Raw genomic sequence first — 27,013 nt, forward strand, 5'->3', positions numbered from 1 at the left:
GAATATCAAGCATGAGAAAGAGACAAACTAGAGAGATACAACCAATGCTTAATCATCGGATGATCTGAACTACCATATACATTGACCTACGCCTCCTTTCGCGTTGACGCTTAGTTGACCTTTCCTTTTCTTCTGCTCCATATGCCTGTACTGTCGTTGCATTATTTTCTGCCTTGTGAGTCCCCAGAGAGTGGGGCACTATGGGTCTTGTCGAACTGTTCATTGAGATTTTCGCCAATTATTCTTTTCATGTAGCTTTCTGAAATAATAACTCAATTGAAAGTAATTCAATTTAATGATTAAGTCTACGTCAAAAAGTTAAAAAAAGAAAACAATAGTCAAATGATGTAGACCAAGTATTTTCTGGCCCTTCGTCCGTTCTCTTCTTCACTTTATTAAATGACAAGCAGGAACAAAACGGACAAAGACAGAAAGAAGAGACGTCTGTTCGCTCTTGTCTTTTAATATCTACATGTTCCCCAAAGTAGCACAGCATAAAATATTCCTTTTCACATTGTTTAGACTTGATTGGTAATCACGATGCAGTACTTTAAAGTAATTTAACCGCGCTCTTTCGACGCCATCAACGTGCATGTATGCGCAGATCAGCCCCGAGAGAAAAGCTCACTGACGCAAGGCAACTTGCGGCCTCCACTCAACGAGCTCCTTTGCCTGAGTTGCTCCCTTCCTTTACGCTCCTCTTTTCCTTTTCCCTGGTGGATGGTTTCCACAGTTGGCACCGAACGACGACTATACTCCCTCTGTTATACTACCGATCTGTACCTTTTGCTATAGTTCACGCTTTCTGATCTCATAACCAGCAGAAGCACCAATATTTCTCTCCAAGGGAAATTTCTCTTTCTCAGCTCAATTCACGTGCACAGTGCGTCTTGCTTGAAACAGAAAACTGAAATAAATGTGCCTGGTGTATTTCTATGCAAGCGCTTTCGTGTGCCCTATGACCGTGTTCGATAATTAAGGAAAGGCCAGAGGTACTGCTGAGGTTTCTGCTTACATATGCGAACGGAGATTGCAGCAATTACGGTTCCACGTGTCGGGATGAAATTGCTAAGGAGTTCTTTTTGCTCCTGAATTTTCTTGGCTGACATCTCAGTGGTGTCTATAGTTCTTTGATCGTCATTAAAGTTGAAATAGCGCGATTCAAAGAGGGCAAAGGAGAAACCAGTTTTTCTTGTAGTGTTTGCTTCACTCAGAGTCCTAGTCATATTTTTAACCCTTCATCCCATATTCAATTCCTCTTCGTTTACTCTAGCAGCAAAACGCGCTCTGACATCGCATCGCAACGTGTCACCGGCGAATGTCGCAAGGTGAAAAAGCAATTTCGAGGTCATTTCAAGTACAGAGAATTAAAAAAGGATAAAGAACAGACAACAGCCACCTAAAACAACAACAACAAAAAATGTCCAACTATCACGATACTCCTTAATGAGTAATTTGAGCGCAGCTTTATATGTGTTTTCATATCGCGATATATTGAGGCAAAGAAATTCAGACAGAAATTACCGCACCGAAAGGCAGTCGGCGATAGCCGTCAGTGCTTTCGCAGAAGGAGGAGCAGTATGGGAACATTGGCATGATGAACGGCATCGGAGTCAGCTATGCAAGAAGATGACGGCTAAGGCGTGACACAATGGCACGAGCGCGTTTGGCAGTATGGGAACATTGGCATGATGAGTGGCATCGTTACACGCAGTGCAAGAAGAAGATGACGAAAGCGCAACCAATGGTACGAGCACGTTTGGCAGTATGGGAACGTTGGCATGATGAACGGCACCGGAGTCTATGCAAGAAGATGACGATTAAGGCGTGACACAATGGCACGAGTGCGTTTGACAGTATGGCAACGTTGGCATGAGGAGCGGCATCAGGGCCGGCTATGCAAGAAGATGACGACGAAGGCACGAGTAATGGCATGAGTGCGTCTGGCCTTATGGAAATGTTGGCATGATGAGCGGCATCGGAGTCAGCTATGCAACAAGATGACGACTAAGGCGTGACACAATGGCACGAGCGTGATTGACAGTATGAGAACGTTGTCATGATGAACGGCATCGTTAGACGCAGTGCAAGAAGAAGATGACGAAAGCGCAAGTAATGGTACGAGCGCGTTTGGCAGTATGGGAACGTTGGCACGATGAGCGGCATCGGAGTCAGCTATGCAAGAAGATGACGACTAAGGCGTGACACAATGGCACGAGCGCGTTTGACAGTATGGGAACGTTGTCATGATGAGTGGCATCGGAGTCAGCTATGCAAGAAGATGACGACTAAGGCGTGACACAATGGCACGAGCGCGTTTGGCATTATGGGAACGTTGGCATGATGAGTGGCATCGGAGTCAGCTATGCAAGAAGATGACGACTAAGGCGTGACACAATGGCACGAGCGCGTTTGACAGTATGGGAACGTTGTCATGATGAGTGGCATCGAAGTCGGTTGGGCAAGAAGATGACGACGAAGGCGCTAGCAATGTCACGAACGCGTTTGACAGTATGGGAACAAGGGCATGATGAGCACCATCGGAGTCAGCTCTGAAAGAAGGCGAACGCGTGAGCAGTGGCACGAGCGCGTTCGCGCGTTCACGCCGACGGCGACGCTCAAGCCGCGGAACGGCCGCCTAAGATTTGCGCTCTAAAATGAACGTACCATAATATGAAACGTTCTTTCATCTTTCTGTTTCCTTGGCGGACAATGTGTGACGTACGAAAGAAGTCCATTTCACTTTATACGGGCCCTTACACACAATGATAGCCATCAGAAATACTTTTTTTTCTTTTGTTCCTTTTCTGTTGCTGAATATTTTCGGTACATCATGGCGCAGTGGTATTGGTTCATCTTGCGCTTATATGTATTAACCGTTCAAAGCGCTTTAGATTCTACAAGTTAGTTCTGTATTCACTGTGTTTAGGCGCATATAAACTTCTACATTCTTTTCGCATTTTTCTGTTCTACTCTTCGTAAACTTACGCTCAGTGCAAATTCTGCAGGTTCAATTCACGGGATTCGTCCATGCGTCAGAGCGATTCAGAAATTTACGCATTTTATTTCAGAGGACAAGTGGAAGACCACAAGGCCACAATCGACGAGCATTTTAACCGCGACTTCATCGACGGCTACCTGAAGAAGATCAAAGAACATGAAAAGGAGCCGAATCCGAACTTTCAACGTGAGTCGCCAGTCGAAGGTGGAGACGCTCTCCTGTCCTCTATGCCATATGTTTCCCCACCACTAGCGCAGCTGTCGAGGTTGGGCACCCGTCAACCCATTTTCTTCTAGACTTGATATTAAAAAGGAGAGATGGAACCTAAAGATACACTCTTTTTATACTCAACAAAGTATCGAGAACGTGCACAATCATAATCTAAAATTTAAATTTATAATAAATGGAAAACTGTAGCTTTTTATTTTTATTACAAACAACCTTTCTGAACTTAAAATGTCGAGTGAAATAGTGAAAATAGTTTTTATGTATGTTCACCGAATTGATCCCTCTACGGTAAAGTGAAAAATTGTGTCAGAAATATCCGAAGGAAATAGATTTTGTTTGTTTCGTTGCTATCCTCATTGAACACTTGTGTGCAGCGTCATCCACGTGAGTGCATCTAAATAAATCTCACGTGCGCGAGCTAACAAGTGAATTTCAGAAAAAGATATAGGTGCTTAATGGGCCAGTCTCGCCACTCAGGGCACGGCTGTATGTTGGTAAAGTTGATCTTTGGATGTGTCGCAAAGTGCCCGGTTTCTTGTCGCTTCTCATACGTTCTATGTAGCGTGGTTTCCTGTGTTCATGCATATGAGCTGTTAAAAACACTTCACAAAGTTTGATCGTTTCGTGCTCCCTAAGTGTTGCAGTCGTGAGCCTTAACGTTAGTGACGGTGTTAGGAAAAACTACACGAAAAGTGAGAAAGAGTAAAGTGGTGTATTTAATAGTGCATATGTTCCCCGTTTATTTCTTTCCGCAAAGAAACAAAAATGCAGCGCACACTTTAAATGCCCTTGAATGAAGCTAGAGGTGCGAGAGGGCGCTGAGTGGGAATTCGTTCCCTCCGAATGTGTAAGTAAGTAAATAAAGGGAGCGGTAGGCGACGACCGACTCTGTCACTGCTAAGAGCCTCTAGTCTGTACGCGCAACAAAGTTGCGAAAATTCTTTTAGTTTGACCACGTCACGATCTTTCAAAAATAAACGATCAGTAGCTGCCTAATCAACGCGGTTACGAATACGGATAAACGTACTCTGTGCGGTTAGCGCTTACGACAATAGTAGAACCACTTCAAAAAACGAAGCTTTATGTTTATGGGAACTCAACAGAATAAAAAAGAGAAGAAAGTGTGACCGAGATGCAGGTATTATAAAGAAAGCAAATCTGATTTATTCATTGTTATTCAATAGAAAAGGCGCTACAATCCGGACATTTGGTGATCCGGACTGGATCAAGTCGGCTCTCGGGACACTTACGCAAAAGGCGGGACCGTCCCGCTGATTTGGGGACTGTTGACGACACATTTTTGCCCACGAGGCTAGCATCCAATCACGGGCCATGAATTGCAGTGTAACTGCTTCGTTAGCTGTTGCGAGTGGAACCGAGACACGCCTGCCACTGTCGCGCGCCGAATAGGTGGTTTCGTCGGTGCGATCATTAACACTGACACCACAATGTCCCGGCAGCCATTGATCAAGAATATCATGTCCCCTGCTTCCACTGCTCGATAGTCTAACTACTTCATTGCCGATACATGTTGTTCGTAAGATGTGGGATGCATCGTACTCACAATTCTTTGGGGGCGTACTTTTCAGTCGGAAAGATGAGCACAAGTTCCATGGGAGCAGAGCTACCTGCGCATTATTCCTTATTCAGGAGGCGCTTCATTAACAGTACTATTTATTGCGACCTGCCCTGGCAGGAATCTGCGACCGGCTCTGGCTGGTGTCCTGGCACACCATAATCCTTTGTGGTAATCAGCGACGAACCAAACTAATCAGCACGTAAATCGATATTCTTCCCGCGTTTTCGAGTTCATGTAAGAGCTTCCCCAGCTCTCGCTCTTTGCAAAAGCTGGCACGATCACGCGTTCTCAGCGAAATGAGCCCGCCGGTGAGTTTCGTCACCAGGGTGTCGGCTCAAACGTGATCGAACCACACGAGCGAAAAATCAACAAATCTGTTCCTATATATATATATATATATATATATATATATATATATATATATATATATATATATATATATTATATATATATATATATATATATATATATATATATATATATATATATATATATATATATATATATATATATATATATATATATATATATAGTGTGTGTGTGTGTGTGTACAATGCGAAATGCGCTCATCGCGATGTGTCGTATTCCAGTGCGTTTTCAGAAGACGACATGCAACCACACGGGATACAATGAAATGACTAGAGAGAAAATGGCTTTCATTGATGGTTCACGAGTTTTTCTTTTTTATGTCACGTTAAGGGTTTTATGTCACATTAAAGCTTTGAGGCAGGTGTTTCGTGTGTCGTGTGGAACCAATTCTTTATCGATTCCATGCCGATTACTGTGTCATCCTATATTTTATGTTTGTGATTTAGTACACGCGTTATTAAAATACGTGGGTGTCTATAATTCTTCTGCATAAAATTTTGATGATTGTCTGTAGCAAATAGTATATTCGTAGTTATTTAGAGAAATCGGCCATTGAGGCGGCCTTTACTTTTACAACACATCAAAATGCTTAATTGTTTGAACAACGTAATTATAATATTTGCTTTTTAATATTGTACTTTAAAAGCACACATTGCATTCCAGGAATTGTAGGTAGCGAGTATGCAAAGCATATCGACTTGGAATTAATTCTGTGGATGGCGCCGGTTCGGAGATATGCGCCGTGAAACTCTGCGGTAAAAATGCACTGTTGTCCGATTAATGTTTTTTATGAAAATGCTGCGTTATGTTTTGGAGCACAAACGTAGCTGGAACACCGCGCATCTTGTCGTACCCATGGAAATGAATATCTCTAAACTGATGTAGTTCTGCGAACTCGCTACAAGTGGATACGCCTCGCAAACTCGCCGGCCACAACTCGCAAATTTAAACATTTGCGGTAACGTAACTCTTTAAAAAGGGTAATCAAGTCCAATTACGTTACTCATTCAATATAGCATCTTCATTTCTTGCAGAAGTAATGGGCGCCGCATCGAGTAATTTAGGTCGATGGTTTCGAATGGTATTATTCGTCATAGGAAACTTTTTTTTAAATTTGGTGCGTCATCTGGTATGTCTACAATCTGGTCGCATCCGCATCTTGTTTACGCGTCGTGTGCCTGTGTGTACTGTCTTAGCAACGTAGCCTGACACTACAAAGTTTTGTTTGTTGTTGCTATTCCAACGCTGCCGTATCCATATTCGAATGTTCCTTCTTTAACAAACTTTCGGGTGACAGACAGCGTTCGTCCTATATCCTTCTTCAAGTCTGCTTCGTCAGTTTGCACGCAGCTTGCATAGCTTCGATCAATTCCAACTTTCCCGCTTCACCATCTGTGTACGCTGCGTCGCTTGTCTTCTGACGCAGAGCGGTTTCTCCTTGGCAACGTGCTCAGTTTCTTCATCGCCGGCTCAAACACGGTGGCCGTGACCATCCACTGGCACATGCTCAACTTCGCCAACAATCCGGACACGGTGCAGGCGAGGGTGCAGCGAGAAATCGACGAAGTGGTGGGCAGAGAGAGGCAGCCCACGTGGGAGGACAGGAACAAGATGCCGTACACGATGGCCTGCATCTGGGAGATGTACCGCTGGAAGACGGTGTCGCCTCTCGGTGTGCCTAGAGGGTACGTGGAGATGCTCTCACATTTTCAGCTTCGCAGAAACTCAAAACTTTAGGTATCGTTTACGATCCGCGAGTATCAGCTAGCGACTGTATATTCTTTCTGGTTCTGATTTTTTATTTATCGATTAAATTATTTATTTATGTTATTTTTTATTTATTTATCGGTGCTTTCAGATCACACAATAACGCCCTTACAGATTTACGAAATATTCAACTTCTTTCTCGACCCACCGCTCACACCATATTCTATGTTCGTTTTCACTTCCTTACTATTTCTTGATTTACATTCTCATCTTTTCAATATATCAACCACTCAGTTTCAGCTCAATTTCTTTCTTTCTTATTCATTGAACTGCCTACCTTTCAACTACAAGGTCACTTCCCTCTTTACTCACCGGCATAACCTAATGCAGACGCGCTAAGTTACGCAAGGTAACGTACGTCTGTGTGCAAAGCCTAAAAACACTCTGCAAAAATACGCTACCATAGCTGCGCCACAATGAAGATCTGCATCCGGGCTAGAGCTCCAATGCTCTGGAAAGCCTACAGTAATGGATCCTTTCAATGCTTTCAGCGCACTGTGTACTACTGACAATCCGCATTACACGCCCGAAAAACAGGAACGCTCGCTTATGAAGTGGCCTGGGGGCTTTATCGGAAACTGGTATAGACGTCGAAGTTGCCTCTTGTTGTGCACCCGTATAGACAGGTGGGTGGGTTGGGAGGGGCTAGATGGCTGCCATATTGTGTCTGGTACGGGTGCTTGCATGCGGAATCATTTCGAATGCTAAAAAAACAGTCGGGGGAGTGGGATGGTGTAGGTGGTTGCTGAGATGTGCCCCTTCTGTCGCCGCCCGCCAGCATTCACTACTTCATATGCCAGATGCAGTGAATGCATTGCTGCCTTTCTTTCATGAGGCGTAGGGCCCTGTTGCAAGTTGAATAGCATCAAGCTTCAAAAATAACGCCCACTGAGTAGTCCTTCAACCATGGCGAGAATCTCTTGCTATGTGAAGCAACCTTATTAGCTTGTGTCAACTGTGAGCCTTTCTCATTGCTCGATGTACCGGCAATTGTTTTCCTTAACGTGTTGCTCATGCATAAAGGTCGTGAAGTCACATGTCTATTGTCTCGCTGTCCTCAGAGCCGCATTTATCGCCCCGGCTATTTCTGGCCATCGAAACATTTACGGACATAGCAACAGCTTTCCTATTTTTTTGTTTCATCTGACAAGTGCTCTTCAGCTGCTTGTTCGTATCTCCTCCGGAATCAGTTTCTCGCGCAATCAAAGTACTTGACTGCTTGGAGTAGCCCATAAGAAAAGTGGCACACCGTTGCACTCGCCAATTGACCTACGCTAGCGTAAGAGCCAAGAAGGCAGCAAAGATCATTGATCAGCTTCTGTCTCCTTCTTTTCGACTTCTTTATTAGCTACACTCTATCCATTTGCTGTGACACGGTCATTCTTGACATATGATGTCTCTGCTACATTGTAGGTCAATAATTAACGCCTCGCACAAGTCCCTCCCTTGACGGTTGATGGAAGAGTACCATTTACCTCGAAGGATCATAACGCAGCTGCCGACTAATAACAGTCCTCTTATGCATCACATGTCATGCCCGCGTCACGCAGGGTTGTTTGGCCGACGCCCATCTCAATCCCACAGTACATCTTCTAAGGGCTGGTCGTCCCTTTGCCTCTAACCTCAGCTTCACGCTAGATGGTCTGCGTGCACGTATCCCAGCTCACTTTAGTTGACCGTGGCAAGTGCCGTTCGGACGTGACTCTTAAATGTATCACCGCGGGAAACTTTACAATTCTGTCTTTTACTGTTCAGCCCCGTAATGCACAATATGCACTATTTCACAAATATCAATGGCTTAAATGATTCCTTAGAGTATATGCAAGGCTCAGTGCCCCCCCGGCATTCTCAGCTATTGTAACGAATGACTTGTTCTATGTGAAACAAAGCTTTTTAGAAAAGTGGTTGCATAAATCCTAAAATTTTATTCACGTTAGAAGAGCGCGCAGTCGTGTAAGGGAATTCTAACAACGTTCAGAACCTTTAGGGGGCCTGCCTGGCGCATTTGCGAAATCTGTCTAAGGCTTTATTTAGCAAACGCTTCCCTATGCCCACGCCTTTTCATATATGTGTGAGTATATCCGTGGTTTGTACGACGACTTGCATACCTTATTTAGAATCACACAAAAAAAGATAAAGGTATTGTACGAATGTGCTCTAGGAGCAGATACCAAAACTGATCTAGCTAAAAGGCCCAGACGCAACACTCACAAAATATTTCAGCCAGTTTGTGCTCCTTGTAGATCTCCGGTGTGGAGCCGCTAAACATGTATTGGATTAATTGATTCAATCATGCGTTCCATTGTTCGATCTTTTTTACTTCAGAAATATCAGAACGCCTGAAATGTGTGACACCTCACCGTACGCAGTCATCGGATTAGCTTCGATTAAGTTTAGTTTTCATCCTGGTGAAGTGACTTTAGTGAGAATGAACACCATACGTAAAGGAAGCAGTGCGCGTTCGTGTGTCGGGTAAATTTTTATAATAAACGCAATTTAGCGGAATGAACAACAACAAACAATCACTGTTTTTCTGTCATTTCAAAACAACGGTGTGGAAGAGTGGCCGTAGGATATGCCTTTGTCAACTATCGTTGTTCGAGTGAACTGCTAAAACACAACTACAGAAAAGAGATAAAAAAAATATGGTCCCATAAAAACACAGACGTACAAAGGTCCACTAGCGCTACAGATTTTTGTTCTTCGTGGTTTCCGTTTAGCTCTCCATCTCTACATTTATGCTTTTTCAGCATTCCTAGTAGGTGGAGGGACAAGATTAACTAAATATTAGGTTCATTCAATTATGCATTTCGCTGCTTTTGTGTCTTTTTGCATTGATATCGCGACTACTATCTGCACTAAACCTTGCTATTAATTAGCATTTTGGTTGTCTGCCGCATACCAGGGATCGTACGAAGGAAGATGAAGATCAGTTTTTTGGGACTAGCACTTCAGGTCCTTCCCCTACCTTTCAAAGAGTCGGTGGATAACCACCGCGAGTCTGTGAGATCTCAATCCCTGCAGCTTATGAAATTTTTGTCAAAGTAAAGCCTGGTCGTGCAGTAAAAAGAGAACGCTATAAGATGACAATACGGATATTTAAAGAAGGTTCAATTACGTCATTGCAGTAAAACACGTTGTCGGGCTAGTTGGTGCATAGCTTTCAAAAGATGAAGTGCCAACAGTGACAGCACACTAAGAAGGAACAAAGACCGGACAAGGCGCTTCTTGTCTTTATCTGTGTTTATCCTGTTCTTATCCTGTTTTTATCTCCGTCTTTGCGCCTTGTCCTGGCTTTGTTCCTTCTTAGTGTGCTGTCACTGTTGACGCTTCATCTTTTGAAAATCAATTACGTCAGAGCGCGTATAATCCTCTTTGCCGAGAACTTGCGGGCAATTTCGTTCACTGCTACGTAAATACCACGGCGAATGGTGAACTCTTCTCCAGCGGCTTCTTTAGCAATGCTTGTTCGATTTACTCAGCCTCCTCCCCCCCCCATTGCTAGAAAAAAATGCAAAACCCAGGAATTACATTTTAAGCATCAACGCGGGTCAAGTTAACCTGATTTGGTCTAAAAAATATCCTAATTCGGATCCAAACATAATTTTACGATCCCTCAAGCAATATCTTTTACGCGGATTGTCATGCGAAAAATGCCAAGGTAAAAAAAAGTTCTTCAGAACCCATCTTTTTATGACTATCGGTGCAATTAGCATTTAATCAATGTGGTGACAGACCGTACTGCTGAAGACACCTTTATTTTGAATTTTTAGTGGTCATTCAGATATTTACATTGCTTCGGCTATATGCGAGAACACTGTCTCCGAGATCAGTGCACTTGGTTATGACACTCGCTCGCCAGTGATCGCCATGATCGTGATGGCACGACGACGACTGTACGACGACAACGCAGCGACCACGACGGAATGGCGGGGCAGGAATGACGTTGACGGAGTGAGGAAGGCTGCACGATGACCACAATGGCATGAAAACAACTGGAAGAAGATTCAGAAACGATGACTGCTGTATGACAACAACAGCGTCACAACAAAGGCATGGGGACGATGGGATCACGACAGCACGATGGCGGCTGCATGACTATAGTGATGATGGCGCGACAACAATGACCTGACGACGACAGTATGACGCAAATCGGATGAAGAAGCTGAAATGACGACGACGAATCGACCATGACCAGATCACGACGACTGTATGACGACGAAGTTATGACGACAACCGTATGACGACGACCCAGTAGTGACGATGGTATGACAACGGCGGCATCGTCACAATTGATTGATGATGGCATGATTAGATTTGAATGATGTCGATGGAAGAATGAAGCCGGCATGACGGTGACATCATGACGACAATTGGAGCATGACGACAGTCAGATGACGAAGCTGGGATGACGATGATCGAACGACTGCGAGAGCATCACGACCACGAGCACGTGGACCCTAGTGGCCGAAGCCACAAGGGTACAGTAGTCAACGTGGGTCACTGGGTCGGCCTAAGAGGCCATGCATAGACAGGCTCTAAGTGATTGAAGTAGACTTGAAGAAGAATTCCAATCGTATTACAACGTGTGCAGAAACCATGGAAGGAACATTTTGAAACAACGTCAACTCAGGCACTATGAAATACTTGTTCTCGTGCTGTAACGCATCCTGGCATAGAGATAGCTGAACACCACAGCGCTCTACTCGTCACCGCGCCACACCACAGGGCTCTAACTAGAGCGCTGTGGCTTTTATCTCTGTCTTTGTTTCTGTGTTTCCTTGCATGCCAAGAAGCACAAGCATCCAATCCATCATATTCGGGTGACCGTGAAGTTGGACGGGCAGTGCAAATATAGTTGCACGTTCCATTTTACTAAAGCCTCCTAGACAGCAAGTTGAGTGCGGATTTTCACCCGTGACGTATACGACGACAGTCCATATACAAGTATTTGTGGCACCCTTTGGACACCCGGATGTTGGAATATTCTAGATAGTGAATAGATGAATACATGTTTAATCCACAGGATTGCCGAAGATTTTAGTGGGCTGACGGCAACGAAAAAAAAGTCTCCATCAATACTCGTATCGACACTGCACGCCAGCTTCTACGACTATGTTCGACAGTGCGTTAAGAGCGCCGCGTGCGTTAGCTGCAGGCGGCTGTAGCCACTCGCTCAAGGCCCGCACTGCCTTGGCTGTGTACTTATCCCGGATTCTCCTATTCAGGCCTGAACACTCCCACAGCAAGTGTCCAATATCCAGACAGGGGACCGTAGAAGTGTATCTGAGTATTCTTTGCTTATAAGGGCTTCATTAAGGATCAAATGTGATAATGAATATCAACCTTAATAAACTCAAGACAGCGTAAAGGCCTTCTTTCCACAGCCGGCATGGCGGCTAACTGCCAGTGCGTTCTGGGGGTGAGCAAGAAGTCGCGAGTTCGATGCTTAATCACGGAGGTCGCGTTGCTTGTCGAAAAACTGGCTACGGCGACATTCTTTGTGCGGCTGTACTTTTGAACTGAACTCTTCAAACTTTCACCTTCCTGTTGACTTCCGCCTTGTTTCAATAATCTGTATCATAAATCCTTCTTTTTCATTTTATTTTGCAGCAAGACAAAAATAAATAGAATAGCTGTGCTATTTTCTACGTCCGTCTCTCCAAAACAGCCCGTTTAAAACCGGGCTGAACATAACAGCTGTTCGCTACGACCTTTCTCAGAGCCCACGGTGCAGCTGAGATAGTGAAACTTTTTTTATTCATTATGTATCACTCGCGTTGTCACAGCATAACCATTACAGACTGTCTTTGTCTATATCTGTGCGTGCGTGCCTACGTATCTTCATGACTACTATACAATTCGCCTTGCGAAAGAACAATCGAAAAAAGACAGGATAATGTCAACGTTACGATCTGAATAAGTTAACAGTGCTAGCGCCCGAATGAAAGTTAGCAAAATAATTTACAAGTTCACAGTGGTGATCCTATCGCGGGTTTAAGGCTTCATTCCCGCTCGCAGTTTCCGCGAGTCTTATTTTCACGATGTCTTTTTACTATGCATGACCGGGAGATCGTGGTGTATTCCGGCTTCGATGTCATGAAAGTAAAATATCGACTGGCAGCTCCTGACCTCATGCCCACATTTCTTTTATTTTCTTTTTTTCCTGCGGAAGAGACACGTCAGATTAAATTTATAAAAGTTTTTACTCAGTTTCCTGCCTATACTTCATCCCACAAGTAGTTTTCAGCACGGTGGAAGCTGCAGGACTTCTTAGCCAATAAGAACGGCAAATACCCCTCGAGGTTTGTTCATCCGCACCGCATCTTCAGCTCACCACCGCAGTAATTCGCGCTTTCCCGCAAATGCCCTAGCGTGTCACGCATCGCTGTATCGTATCATGTACCAACCAAGAATAAAACTCTCTAATCCCGACAATAATTAGACAGTTACGCCCGGAACTATATTTCCACTCTGCAAGAATATTGTCTGTGTATCCCTCATACCTTTGGAAGTAATGCAAACGACTTGTGAGATGGGTATAGGTGCGTTTTTACCTAACATCAGTTAAAGCGTTCCGCTTGATAGGAAGGTCACTATCACCAAATTGTTTACGAAACCTCAGCAGAGCACAGTGCCACTTCAAAACTGGCGAGCTAGCTATGTGTTTTTATAAGGCTACCTCAGGGTGCGTAGAAGCTACTCTACCAGCCGTGGCTCGGGGTAGCGATTACCAAGTCATGCTTTTATATTATTCTATGGACCGACAACTCTACCTGAGATCTGCGGCTGGTATGAAAGAATCACCCATAATGTGAGCATCCACCTCGTTAGAGTGGAGAGATGCAGCTAATTAATGCATTGAAGACGCTGGATGACCTGCCATTATCAGAACAAAAATATTGGGACAGTGACCACAACGGACGTATGCGCTAAAGTTGGCCAAAGCGCGAGCTTCTTGCCTGTGGTCAACCAACTATTCAATGTTGGCTTTACTCCAATCTCCTGGTGACAAATTTACGTAACTACCGCCGTAAACATAGGGTGCTGAGCCGCACCGTTGTTTGCACAGCCCTATCAAACACTGTCGTCGTTTATAGACCGTTTTATTTAGGGCGCAGCCATTTTGCGATCAGAGCGCCGTCTATAGTCCGGCACCATGCTGGTATGTGGGATCGCGCTTCAGAGTGAATGGTGAACGTGCTGTTGATGACGAGTGGCAAGTTTTCGCGCTTTCCCTCGAGGTGTTGGGAAACTTCATAGGGTGCCGTCACTGAGCTCTTAGCTTCGATATAGCCGTAGTGAGGAAAGCGTCGATCCTTCAGTGGAACGCGTGAGGTCTAAGATCTCGCATAGCCGATTTTCGTCAGTTTGTTGTCCCTAACCGATTTCCAATCATTGGCATCTGTGAACCAAGATTATCACATCCAATAAGGCTATCCGGCTACGAGACAATATTCTCATCAAGCGACAGCAAAAGTAGCAAGGTCGTCGTGTTTATTCGCCGTGAGCTCACTTACGTCGTCCAGCCTGTGCAACCTCATGACGACAATGAGTATGTGTGCATGATTGTTAAAAATAGAAAAGCCACCTTTGCACTCTTGGGGGTGTATCTGTTCACATCAAGTTCATTTGACACCAAAAGACTAGAAGAGAACTTAATAACAAAACCTGCTCCATATATTATCACAGGGGACTTCAACGTACACCGTACCATTTGAGGAAGCTCAATAGTTAACGTGACGGGTCGACGACCATATAGCTTCATTAGTTTCCCACAATGGTCTCTACCTGCTGAATGAAGCGAATCCAACGTTTCTGCGGGGAATAACGTACAGCAGCTGCCTCGGTTTGACTTTCGTCTCCCGCCGCCTCGCCGCACATGTTAAGTGGTTTTCGGACATTAAAACGCGCGGAATCATCCACATCCCCACTTACCTCAAGACCAAGGGAATGTCTAACACGTATACGTCCACCACGATACGAAGAATAGATTGGACTACTTTTACGTCCCACATTGAGGGCGCTCGTCACAAAGGCCTTTCTACAACGAGGCCTCTCTAAGATGCTATCAAAGAAACGGCACAGACGGCCACGCGTACACTAACGTGTTCTCCAAGGTACTCTGAACTCGACCTGGAATTGGAGCGGCTTCATGCGATTTGATGTCGTGCTGAAAGAATATACCGACGCACAAAGTCAATATAAGATCTAAGGATAGCCCGGCGAATGCAAAAGAAGATACAACGCGGCATGGATAAAAACTATAGAAGCACACCAGTGGTCGAAATTCAGAGCGTCGCTAGATCCCCACAAACCGCTATCTTAAATATGGAGCGCTGTGCGAGGTCTACGTTCTGTTCCGCAACAGCCCTTTCCATTTAAGGCCCTAGCACTGTTCCAGCGCCGACATTGATGTGGCGCAAGACATCCGTGCTATGATTGCAGGCCAGCCAACTTGCACAGGTTCGCTTAAATTGAACGATATTCCAGATTCACGAGATTCATACATGGATCTGCCTTTCACAACGCACGAGTTTGACGCGGCGCTCGTCCTATGTAATTGGTCGTCGTCGCCTGGTCCGGATGACATATCTTACCATATGCTATGTCAGTGTTACCGTATGCTATGTGGCACGCTCCTTAATATCTATACCGAAACCTGACAAGACTGCAAAGTTCCTCAAGATTGGAAGATCAGCCGCCTGGCACCGCTTCTTAAGCCTGGTAAGTCTCCCTTAGAGATTAATTCATACCGACCAGTTACGTTGGCAAGTTGCGTTGGGAAGGTAACGGAGCGAATGATCATTCCGGGATTTGAGTGGTACCTGGAACATTACGAAATCTACCCAGATGCCATAGCTGGCTTTCGACGTCACCGATGTTCTATCGACAATGTTATTGATCTGGTAACCTATGTTTAACATCAAAAGACGTGTAGAGATTATCTGTCGCAATGTTCTTAGATATAAAAGGAGCTTTGGACAACGTTCTTCATGACGCCATACTTGATGCATGGGAATTGGTGGGCCTAGGCGGTCAATTATATCCTTGGACACGCAGTTACTAAAATCGGCAGACTCTACTTCTTAACACTGAAGCTGGCCCAACGTCGCAATATTACACGCACCATGGAGTTCCGCAAGGCGGTCTCTTGAGTCCAACGCTCTTCAGCCTTGTACTCATTGGTCTCGTGCAACAACTTCCAAACGCGGTTAACATATCATAGTATGCCGACGACATCTGCGTCATAGCATCCGGTGTGACATGGCCGAAGCTACGAGCAAGGCTTCAAAAAGCTGCGACGTCAACATCGACGTACCTAAATGAACAAGGCCTCAAGATCTCGCAAGAAATATGCACATTGGTTGCGTTTAGCCGAAAACCAGTGAGATCACACGATGTCTGCATCGGCGGTCAAAGCGTACCTTATGTCAGGACGCACCAATTCTTAGCCGTAATCCTTGATCAGGGCCTCTGCTACAGTCCTCATGTGGCCTATCTAAAGAAGCACCTGACGGATGTTTCTAATCTTTTCAAGTTTCTTGGAGGAAAAGCCTGTGTCAGTACATGCAATGATGCAACTGTACAGGACGCTCTTTCTTGGGTATTTTCAATACAGCTTGCCTGTACTGATCGACATATGCAGAACTAATATCCGTACACTGGAAAACGTCCAGGCAGAGGCAGTTAGCGTCGGCCTTGGATTGCCGCGATGCTCGTCAACAGCTGAAACAATTGTCATTTCCCAGCCAAGACCCATGTAGTCATGGAGGTGCTCGGAGCACACGTAAGGCACCTTGGTCGAGCCCCAGTCCATCATCTAGCCTCACTGCCAGAGCATCGACCACGTGTCTCCGTTTGTCAGGCAATCCTGTCCTATCATGCACACTTTCCATCAGGTTATACAGCTCCAATGAAAGTTCCGACCAACCGCTATTCAAAAAAAATAATTCTGCAACATCGAAAGGACCTACCATCACAGAAGAAGGCCGTGCAAACGCTTTTGCGCTTCTTGCGATCTACCGGCCTGTGTGAACGACTTTAACTGGAACACCTTTTGTGTGTGTGTCTCCATGTGTGAGCGTTCCTTTTTTTGCGTTTTCCTCTCTGTCATCTTTCTAACCCCTATCCCCCACCCCCAGTGTAGGGTAGCAAACCGGAGACTCATATCTGGTTAACCTCCCTGCCTTTCCTCTTCATTCTCTCTCTCTCTCCATTTCCGCCATGGTGCTTGGCTCAAGCAAAAGTTCGACAAATGGTACCAGGAATACGAACAAAAGCACAACTCTCGTCTCCGACACTCAACCAGCTTTCACTGCTCTTGCTACGTGAGACATACAACGATCATCATCGTCTATATGTTGGTGCTTCAACCACGGTGAATGAGTCTGCATGATCTGTGATCTTTCCTGCAAAAACCTTCACCGTATAGATTCGACTATCTCACCAGACTACATCAACTGCCGCGGAACTCACTGTGATTGGTTGTGCACTTGGCGTAGTTTCTGATGAACTGCCCAAAAAATGGAGCGTGTTCAGTGACTCCAAGGCTGCTCTTCATTGCTTGGTTTCCGCTTTACGCCGCGGATGCCACGAACAACTAATTCTAGAAATCAGATAGCGGCTTCACCACCTCGTCGAGCAAGGGCACGACATCATGTTACAGTGGATTCCAAGCCACTGTGGCATAATGGGCAATGAATATGAAGATGCAGCAGTACGATCTGCACGTGAGGAGGGCTTGCAAGGCTCCATTTCATTTTCAAGAACAGACGCAGCATTGAAGCCATAAAATATTTATGGAGCAGACCAAGCTTGAAGCACACATGTCTACACCGACTGGCTACTTCGATCTCCATCTAGGCTCTCTCGACTCAAGACAGCAGTACTTTGCCGACTGTGGCTTGGTGTCGCTTTCACAGGATCTTTGGCCTTCCGAGTCGGTGTGGACGAGAGCGCCGCTTGCAGTCACTGCGGAGGCGAGGAGACTATAGAACACGTACTTTTCGATTGTCCTCGATACAGCACGCACATGCTATCACTAGCGGCCGTGTTGACACGCCTTGACGACAGGCCACTTTACGTGGCCATTTTACGTGGCAATGGCCTATTACAAAGACTATAGTGATCCCATCCCGTTACCCCGTTTTAATTTTTTTCATGCCTTTCTTTTTGTCCCCGCTCTTCTTTCCGTCTTTGCTTCTCCTTTCCCTTCCCCTAGTGCAGGGTACCAAATCGGAGACTTCAACTCTGGTTAACCTCCCTGCCTTTCTCTCATTTGCATCTATCTCTATCTATAACCGCAATATCTAACCGCGACGGGCCTAGAGGCGCTCCCGCCCACGATCTAAATAGGAGGTGAGTCAAGTCTGAATATTGTCGATACGTAACGTATACATGTAACGTGTAATTATTTTACGTCTAGCCTTGGACTCTGTTCAGCTATCACTCAGGCGACAACAATCAGGTGTTTCCATGTTTCATGCTGTTTGCCGCACCACCGTACATCCCAATCCAGGTAACTGCGAAGCTCCGAGGAAACACGTTTTGCCAGCTTTCGTGCTCAAAAAATTTTCACGGTACAATTTTCTAAACATTGTTTATCTGGCATCCGGGCATCTAGCTTTACAAAACAAAGATCTGTAAGATAGCTCGATCAAAGGGCTGTTAAAGTGGATAAAATGAGTTCATGATAGGGGCCGCGAATATGCCAAGATCAACCAGATGCACGCGACGCGTCGAAAGTTTATGCGCGCTCTTAGGTCTCGAATGGTGCTTGTGCATGCAAGGGCACGTCGCCCGCTCGAGAGAGCCGAAAGAAGAACAAGTTACTCTTAGCAACAGTCACTTTATTTTCTGTAGTTGTGCAGCGCGCGATGAGTGGCATCGACAGGTTGCCGGCGAGATTAGGAAGCACAGGGCAGGGAGCTCATGTGATCTAGGGTTACATGAGTTACATTCGAAAGTTACATCTGTTACATTCATGATGTTACATTCATTGGCATTACATGAGTTACATTCGAAAGTTACATCTAGGGATGTAACTTTCGAAGCTGCCGCTGAGAGAAAACGGAATCCCCACATACCAGTGCGAGAAGAGCGGCGCGGCGTGCTGGTTCGAGGCTGTGTTCCTCCTCGCCGATAAAGTGGTCTATAGGAGGTAACATTTGTTTGCTTTGAAAGCAAATAGCACTGCCTACATTGCAGTTTTTTTTATGCAATTGGCAAACAAAAGGCGAGGAGCACGCACAAGCGGAGAGGGAGTCGGTTGATTTGAGGTAGCGCAGTTGAAAGTAAATTACCGGATGAGGAGGATAGTGCCGCATTCCGCGATTGATCCGCTTCTCCTTGCTTAGCTTGCTGTTGCTACTTGAAAGTAAGGGCGGCGTGCAACGGAAGGCTTAAAAATATCGTTAAAACGCATCCTCAGGGAAAAATAGTTGCAGTGCGACGTCGTTTATATCCCGAAAGGGCTCGGCAACATTCTACTGCAACCCATAAATTTTACTCTACGCTGAAAAATTTTCTCCCACCAGCTCCGAGTAAAGCCAATGCCGGAGCCATCGGTGGGCAGCCATCTTTTATTCCTTTCGAAACAAAGCAATCTCAGGTTCTTTCGAAAAAAACTCAGTTTTGTTCGGAGTAATAAGCCATCTTTAATACGTACACATCACCTTGACGTAGTGAGTTTTCGCGGGTGTGTGACGTGGTCTGACAGATAGGTGAAGTGGGCGTCTTTTCCACCCATGCCGGGAAGGAAACCGGCCTTCTTTATCGTCAATCTCTATCATGTAACTCAGTTTGTTTATTTATCTATTTATCTACAAAACACGACAGGCCCATTCTGGGCCCAGGAAGGCTACGTAAAGGTAGAGAACAACTAAGAAAGAATTTCCATGAGCATTCAGTTAACAAATAGAGAAGGTGGTGTGATGTTCGCGCAACCCAACAGCAGCCAAGAGAGAGAGGGGGGGGGGGAATATATGAAGGCAGGGATATACAAAAATACCTTCATAAATTTTTATGTAATTACCGTATTACACGTATTGCGCCTAACAAATTCTAGTGGGTTAGACTGTAAGATATATCCACTTAAAAAGAATTATGTGAATGACACCATATACGAGACACCATTTATCCGCAATGTTCCTGAATTTTGAAGCTGGTGTCATCTTGAGACTTCGTTCTAAATGGTTTAGCCTTGCGAACTCCACGGCTAAATTTGTAATTTGCAATACGTGCCATAAGGCAATTAGTTAGAAACTGAAGTATGGATATTTTTAATTAGTTGATAATGCATTTCAATTTTTCAATAGGCTCATGGACAAGAATTGTGTTTTCTATCACTGGCAATTTTAAATTTTTTTTTTAATGCTCGCTGAAATACATGGTATAGGCCCGTCTCACGGTGGTCTTTAAAGCCACGTAAACGTCCTGACAAAATGCATACACATACAGAGCGCGAAGCAGGAGGAAGAACCAAAGAAGGCTGCCAATTTACTATGTAATAGCCCGACCTTCTGTAGGAGATATTTTTTTCAAATGTTTTCTGTTAATAAGGAACAATAACAGACCTCTCTTTAGCAACAACCACACCTGTACGAGATGTCAAAACCACATTATAGAACGTGCTCTTGGCAGGTTGACAGGGCAAGTGGTCGAAAATCTACCGCAGAAATAACTATCAGCAAAATGGTTTTCGTTCCATTGAAACCATTGGTTGGCCGCTAAATCGTCAAATTCTGATGAAACAATATGCTACCTGTTCAACTCTCTTGATCTTACTCTTATGGACGTTCTCTTGAATCTGATCCACAGTGCCGGCGAGGACACCGTGTTCGACGAGTACTTTATTCCCAAAGGAACCACTGTGATTCCTAATGTGTGGGCCGTTCACAACGACCCGACGCTATGGAAAGAACCGTCCAAATTTGACCCGACGCGGTTCTTCAGGGAAGACGGCTCCCTCATCCAGCCGAAACCCGAGCACCTGATTCCTTTCTCTATCGGTAAGACAAGTACTTACATGGTTTACTTCACGCGATCATTAGAGTTCCAGCACCATTGATTGTTAAAGGGGCGCTAAAGAAGAATGAATTCCGAGGTTCGACGGGCCAGAAAAACGATTTGACAATAAGGCACGCCACAGTGGGAGAGCTCCGGATTGGTTTTGACCGCGAGGGAACCAATGTGGGGGTCATGGGCGTTTTTGCATTTCGCCCCGGTAAATGTGGCCGCCGTAGCCGGGATTTGACCCCGTGACCTCGCGCTTAGCAGTGCCGCACCTTAGCCGTTAAGCCACCACAGCGGGTCTCTAAAGAAAAATATTGCTGCAGTTGTTAGTCCGCAACCTGCAAGAATGCAAGAATGCAGTGGCAAATCTACCGCTGCCGAAATTGGAAAGAATTGGTATAGATGCGCCAGCCAATTAACGTTCTCCATTTCCATGATGTCACGGCGGAAGCGACCGTCTTGCAATATCGTAGTTCCTCGGGAACTATTTCCGAGCGTGTAGGCAATGCAGAAAAGTAGCGAGCGCTTATGCGAGCATAACTACTATTGAACTCATGGGCAGTCATGGCGCATAGTAAATTACGGTTTTGCAGTTTCAAAAGTTTCACTTTTTCTACCAGGTAAGCCAGAAAATAAGCGATAACGAAGGATCCGTCACAACGCCCCTACAGGGTGCCCGAACCTTGTGGGCGTGATGTCAAATGTTTTTTTTTTCATCGAATACTTGGGGGAACTTAATATTTTATCGGTGGAGCAAGACTACATTGAATTCTAAAAAAACAAATACGCATGCTAACAAGTTTCGAGAGTTTTTCCGGCGCAAAATGGACTGAATAATGTCAGTACTATACTTTGAAATCCATTACATCAAAATACACATATCGGCTCTTGATATTATACACGAAATTCAATAAAACGAAGTAAGCCTTTCATTTTCGCCACCACTTACCAGCAGTTTCCCGCCAAATTTATTGCAGAAATGTTTTGAGGAATATTTACTTCGCTAACTGACTAAGTATTTCTTTTTAGTGCTTCACAAATAGGCGCGTCTTTCTATCTGTATCAACCAATGCACGGCGTTAGAGTCGATTTCTATGCATGAAAATCTTTGGAGAGATGTGGTCGGTGTTGCGCGACCACGTGAATTGGATGTCGCTGCAAACACAGTCGAGAAGTGCTTCACATAGCAGCACAAGATGGCTGAGCCCATGAAATTGCCTATACAAAGCATTCACGGAACCCTCGACTGCTCGCACCGGGGCACCGTTTCATCCGATGTGCAATTTGCCGAGGATGGCATTGGCATCACAATGGAGTTGGCAGTCGGGAATTGCATTGTGCAAATGTCACAAGCAGCAGGCGAGTTTCTCTTTTGCGACGTGCACAGACTGCGACTCTAAACCTCGGCACTGCCTGCAAATCAGTTGCGTGCGTAGAAGTAATACTCGGACAACATACAGCACTTACTTAAGAGCAATTGATCGATTTCTCTTAATGATAAGTGAAAAATGCCGCACAGCGCGCGACATTTGGGGCTGTCAAGCTGGGTAAGATTTTGCTATGGCCCTTAACGCAAGTTCTCGAACATTAAGTTTACCTAATGCATACAGATGCCTCCAAGATATTGTGCTCTTGTCTTATGACACGAGCCAATAACTGTACATCAGCGCGAGAACAGTGCACGTATTTTGCCGTCTTACTCTGTATATACCAATCGCCATCCCATGTGCTTTTCTTGTTTTGGCGAACTCTCTAGGGCTTTAGCCGGCCTCCATCTCAGAACATTCAAATTCTTTTATTTCCCATTTCTTTTGTGCTCAGGGAAACGCATGTGCCCCGGCGAGATCCTGGCCTCCGTCGAGATTTTCCTGTACATCACGTGTCTTCTCCAGAAGTATCGCATCCTGCCCGAAGAAGGGAAGATCCACGATCTCGACTCCATCGATATTCCGCTGGTAGAACTTAACCGCTACAAGTTGACGTTTACGCCGCGGTAGACGTGCATGCAGAATACATTGCCGAGCGCAAAATTTACAGTGCTGCTTTTGTTTGTTTATCCTGCGTGTCCTGGCTTGCGTGAATATTTGCAACGTTCAATGTTCCTTTTAATATTGAAGCCCTAATCTTCGTAACCTTGCGACATTCTGTGCGATTCCGCATGAATTTTGTTCAATCACCGCTGAGTTTCTGTAAGATATCTTGTCTAGGGTTCTTAAAATCTTTCTCTTTTTTTTTTGGAACGCTGTGATTTGCCCACGGAATACCAAGTCCTGTACATATGCGTAACTTTGCCATCAAAACTGTAACTGCAACTTGTAATTTTGCTATTAAAAGAAACGTATGAACAAATATTTAAATATTCCCAATGTCTCTGTTGATTCATCACTTGGTATCTTCAGAGCTGATCTGGCACTTTCACTCTGTCACAGCGACCTTCAGATCATCAGAAAATTCTCTTCCTTTCTTTGAGTTTACATTATTGCATCATGGGCATTGCACATTAGTGAAAGCCGTTTCGACAGAACGCACGTGACATAAGGAATTCAAAACACCTGCAGTCAGGCAGCGAGAGGGAGCGATATCAGGAAAGCTGGGATGTTAACTAGTCAAAAGTCCAGTTGGCTACACTACTCTGGGAAAGGGGAGAAGTGGAAGAGAGATAAGGGGGAGATAGAGGGCACAGTGACATGCACGCACACTACTTGAGTGAGAGCCACTCGCGCAGACCAGACGTTCGCAGAAAGCACAAAAGTGCCTTCACAGCATTCTGAGTCGATGATGATCGGGGGTATGGTAGTAGTACTGTCTTTTCACTCAGAGGACGTTCATCTTGTTACCTCAATGTGTTGGACTAAGATTATCTGTGTGCTCGAAATTTAGGACAGTGGTACAGTAAGTGGTAAATGTTCCCCTCGCATCCGCAAACATCACATGCAGGACTATCAGCCATTCCCATTAGTGTTATATAACCTTTCGTGAAGGCAACTCCCAGCCACAGCCGACACAGAAAAGACGCGTTGCGTCGGTGCAGTCCGGCTGGAGGTCCGAGTTCAAGTGGAGGATTTAGTTTGTGCAGTTTGGTGTGCCTTATATGTGCGGTATTCCATTCTGCTAAGGAGAGCGTGCGTGCTAGAATGCGAAGTTATTTCGCAGCGTGGGTGCTTCAGAGAAGAATGAGGCGCAGCGGTCTTTGTTTCACATCTGACTTGCCTTATCGGTGTCATCATTTCCAATGATACCGCAATTGCCTGGTATTTTTCTCTCAAGCGATGGACAAATTCCAAGATTTCGCACGTGACCTGATCGTGAGTTCCATGTCGTAAAAACGACTGCACACATTACAAGGCCGGTATTGAATAGAACACTGCCCAATTTCGAAAACTTTCAGCATTTATCACACGAAGCGCGTCGCGGATAGCGGCGAGCTCTGCAACTGTAGACGTAGTGATATGGGAAGTCTTGAACCACTTGGTGATTCCCATTGTTGGTATAGCTACAGCGCCACCGGAACGCCAGGCCCGTGCCAAGGCATTGCTGGGCTCCTTGGGTGGAAAGAGGACTACGCGCTTTGTAGAGGCTGCAGAATACAAACGAGAACACCGGTTCATGGCGGTAGTCGTAGACTTTAGCTCCCGGCTTACACACGCGTGTAGTATCGCAATGGAATACCCCGAAACAGCGGGAAAGGTAGCGATTGCTCTTGCGCTTACCGACCCCCTCTGCGAGGTAGTTTTTAGCGACTCACCATCCGCAGTTCACAACTACGCGCGGGGGCGCATTTCCTCCGAAGCTCTCCAGATTCTAAGGAAAGCTGGTCGACAGCACTTCGAAAGAACCGCGATCATGTGGTTTCCAGCGCACGTCGCCACACCCACCGATGAGGGCCCCCCGAACTTGAACGAGGTATCACACCGCTCTGCGCGAGAACTGACCCGCCGCGCAGAATCGGAGACCGCCTCTTCGAGTTCGGAACTCCTGGTTCAAAACACGTGAGAACGCTTGGTCAGGTAAAATTACATCACCAAGCACCGCCAGCTAGGCAAGCGGTTGCTTCCCCCATCTCACCCCATGCTGAAACGTCGCCAGGCAGTCGTCTGGCGACAATTGCGAACACAAACCTTCCACAGTACGGTGCATTTGCAGCACATTTTCCCCGCGCGATACCCGACTGCTCTTTGCAAACTATGTAAGGAAACTAGAGCGACGCTGTCACACATGTTGTTGGAGTGTTGTGTTACATCAGCTACAATGGTAGCAGCTCCGGAAGCTCTTGCGTCGAAGTGGGCCACCGCTCAGCGCAGCTCCAACAACAAGACACAAGACTGGGCTGTCCAGCAAGCCCGAGAGGTGGCGACGAGGCAAGGCCTTGAAGTCCCCTCATGGGAGACCTGAGCCCGGGTTGTCAAATTTGCCGGATTCAAAATAAAGTTGTTTCCATCCATCCAACTGGTTGATGTAGTTGCGCCATCAGTATAGACCTGTGTGTAGTCGCTGTAGTTCTCGTACAGGAGGAGAATACTAACTTAACTAACCTAACCTAACCTAACTAACTAACAGCTGGCGGTAAGTCCGACTTTTTCTGAAGTACTGGGATTGTTAGGCTTACTTGAGTACGGCTCACACACCATGGAGGAACCCAAGGACTTCCCGCGGGTGGGTAACCTGACCTGAGAGAGGCATGGTGCGCGAAGACAGTCGCACTGAATGTCGTGTGGGGCTTTCCTACTGAGAGACTTGCAAGGTGATGGGTAGGGATCTGGGCGAAGTCTCTTATGTGCACACCCATTGCTTGAATGGTAATGTGCGTTCTAATAGTGTAATATTGATCAACTTCAATATCTTTAGTCGTTGACGCACTCAGCGGTAGACCAAGGTCTATCTTGAGGGCTTGGGCTTGGATGCTGTGGATTGTATTCAAGTTAGATCTGCACGTGTTGGAGATTAACGGTAAGCTATACCGCAGGAATCCAATAAAGATAGCCCTGTACAGTTGAAGCATAGATTGTATGAACACTCCAGGTCTCTCCAGATTTTTCCTGCTAGGAACTTCAGCATATGTGAAATTCCCGTCAGGCATTTTCTCACATAATTCACATGAGGTGTCTGGGGAAGATTTTTGTCAATGACCACATTAAAAAATGTGACTTGTGCTGTATGAGATCAGCTTTCCGTCGGCGGCTGTCACGTATGGAGACATTCGTTTCCTGGTAAATGCCACCGCTGCGCACTTTTCACACGATATTTAGTCATTGTTCTCGAAGGTAGGATGATGTTAAAGTGGCTGCCTTCTGAAACCACGCGCGAAGCTGCAGTCTCCTCACACCCTACATCTAAATACAAGTGTCGTCGGCATAGATGGAGAGCCTAACGGTGTATGGAAGGGTATTGATGCTGGGAGGTGTGGCCATCGTCGATAAGTATTAGAAAGGCTCTCTTATGTAGATAGCTACTAATCCAGAAATAGATCTTGCCTGCCAAGTCCTGCTCCTTCTAACGCGTTGGAAATCGCTTCCTGCGTTGCGCTATCGTGTGCTCCTTTAACATTCAGAAACAGGGCAGCAGATATTCTTTTGCAGGACATCTGGTGCTCGACGTACGTCACCAAGTGAATAACGTTGTCTATGGAAGAACGGTCTATGGAAGAAATGGCAGCAATGTTCATAAATATATGCCGCCATTTTTTCCTCGATGGTACAAACAAATGTTTTCTCTATTTCTCTCTCTCTCTATCCGCCCCCCATGTGTAAAAACGAGCGGTGAATAATACGATCAAGGAGCAGGCGACCATTCGATGCGGGGAGCAGACGCTCAGTATGATGTAGAGCTCTCTGGTCTACTGGCGGCCTCAGAGGTAACTGATGCCCTTCTGTGCATAATGCAATAGATTGCGCCTCACGAGGTAATCGGGCATCAGTAGAAGAGAATTACGATGATCTCGTTCCATTTGGGCGAACAAACTAGGTGGTACGATCAGGACTGGTGACATATACATTATGCCTGAGCTTAGAGATGACCGGTACACCTGCAGAGCAATTGCTTGGTAGCAGCCAGCA

General features: G+C 45.6%; 1 protein-coding gene across 3 annotated transcripts in view; it reads left to right on the forward strand.

Moving 5' to 3' along the window:
* Positions 1-23,308, forward strand: part of LOC135902609 (cytochrome P450 2A7-like) — a 39,065-nt gene extending 15,757 nt beyond the window's left edge. For all 3 annotated transcript variants that reach the window (XM_065432802.2, XM_065432803.2, XM_070536588.1), the window contains exons 6-9: positions 3,072-3,187; positions 6,604-6,862; positions 20,766-20,956; positions 22,782-23,308. In XM_065432802.2, the coding sequence (XP_065288874.1) occupies positions 3,072-3,187; positions 6,604-6,862; positions 20,766-20,956; positions 22,782-22,957 (742 nt within the window). In that variant the 3' untranslated portion in view covers positions 22,958-23,308. The remainder of the gene's footprint in view (positions 1-3,071; positions 3,188-6,603; positions 6,863-20,765; positions 20,957-22,781) is intronic.
* Positions 23,309-27,013: the final 3,705 nt, after the last annotated feature.

Source organism: Dermacentor albipictus, chromosome 3 (genome assembly GCF_038994185.2).
Source record: "Dermacentor albipictus isolate Rhodes 1998 colony chromosome 3, USDA_Dalb.pri_finalv2, whole genome shotgun sequence".
NCBI lineage: Eukaryota > Metazoa > Arthropoda > Arachnida > Ixodida > Ixodidae > Dermacentor > Dermacentor albipictus.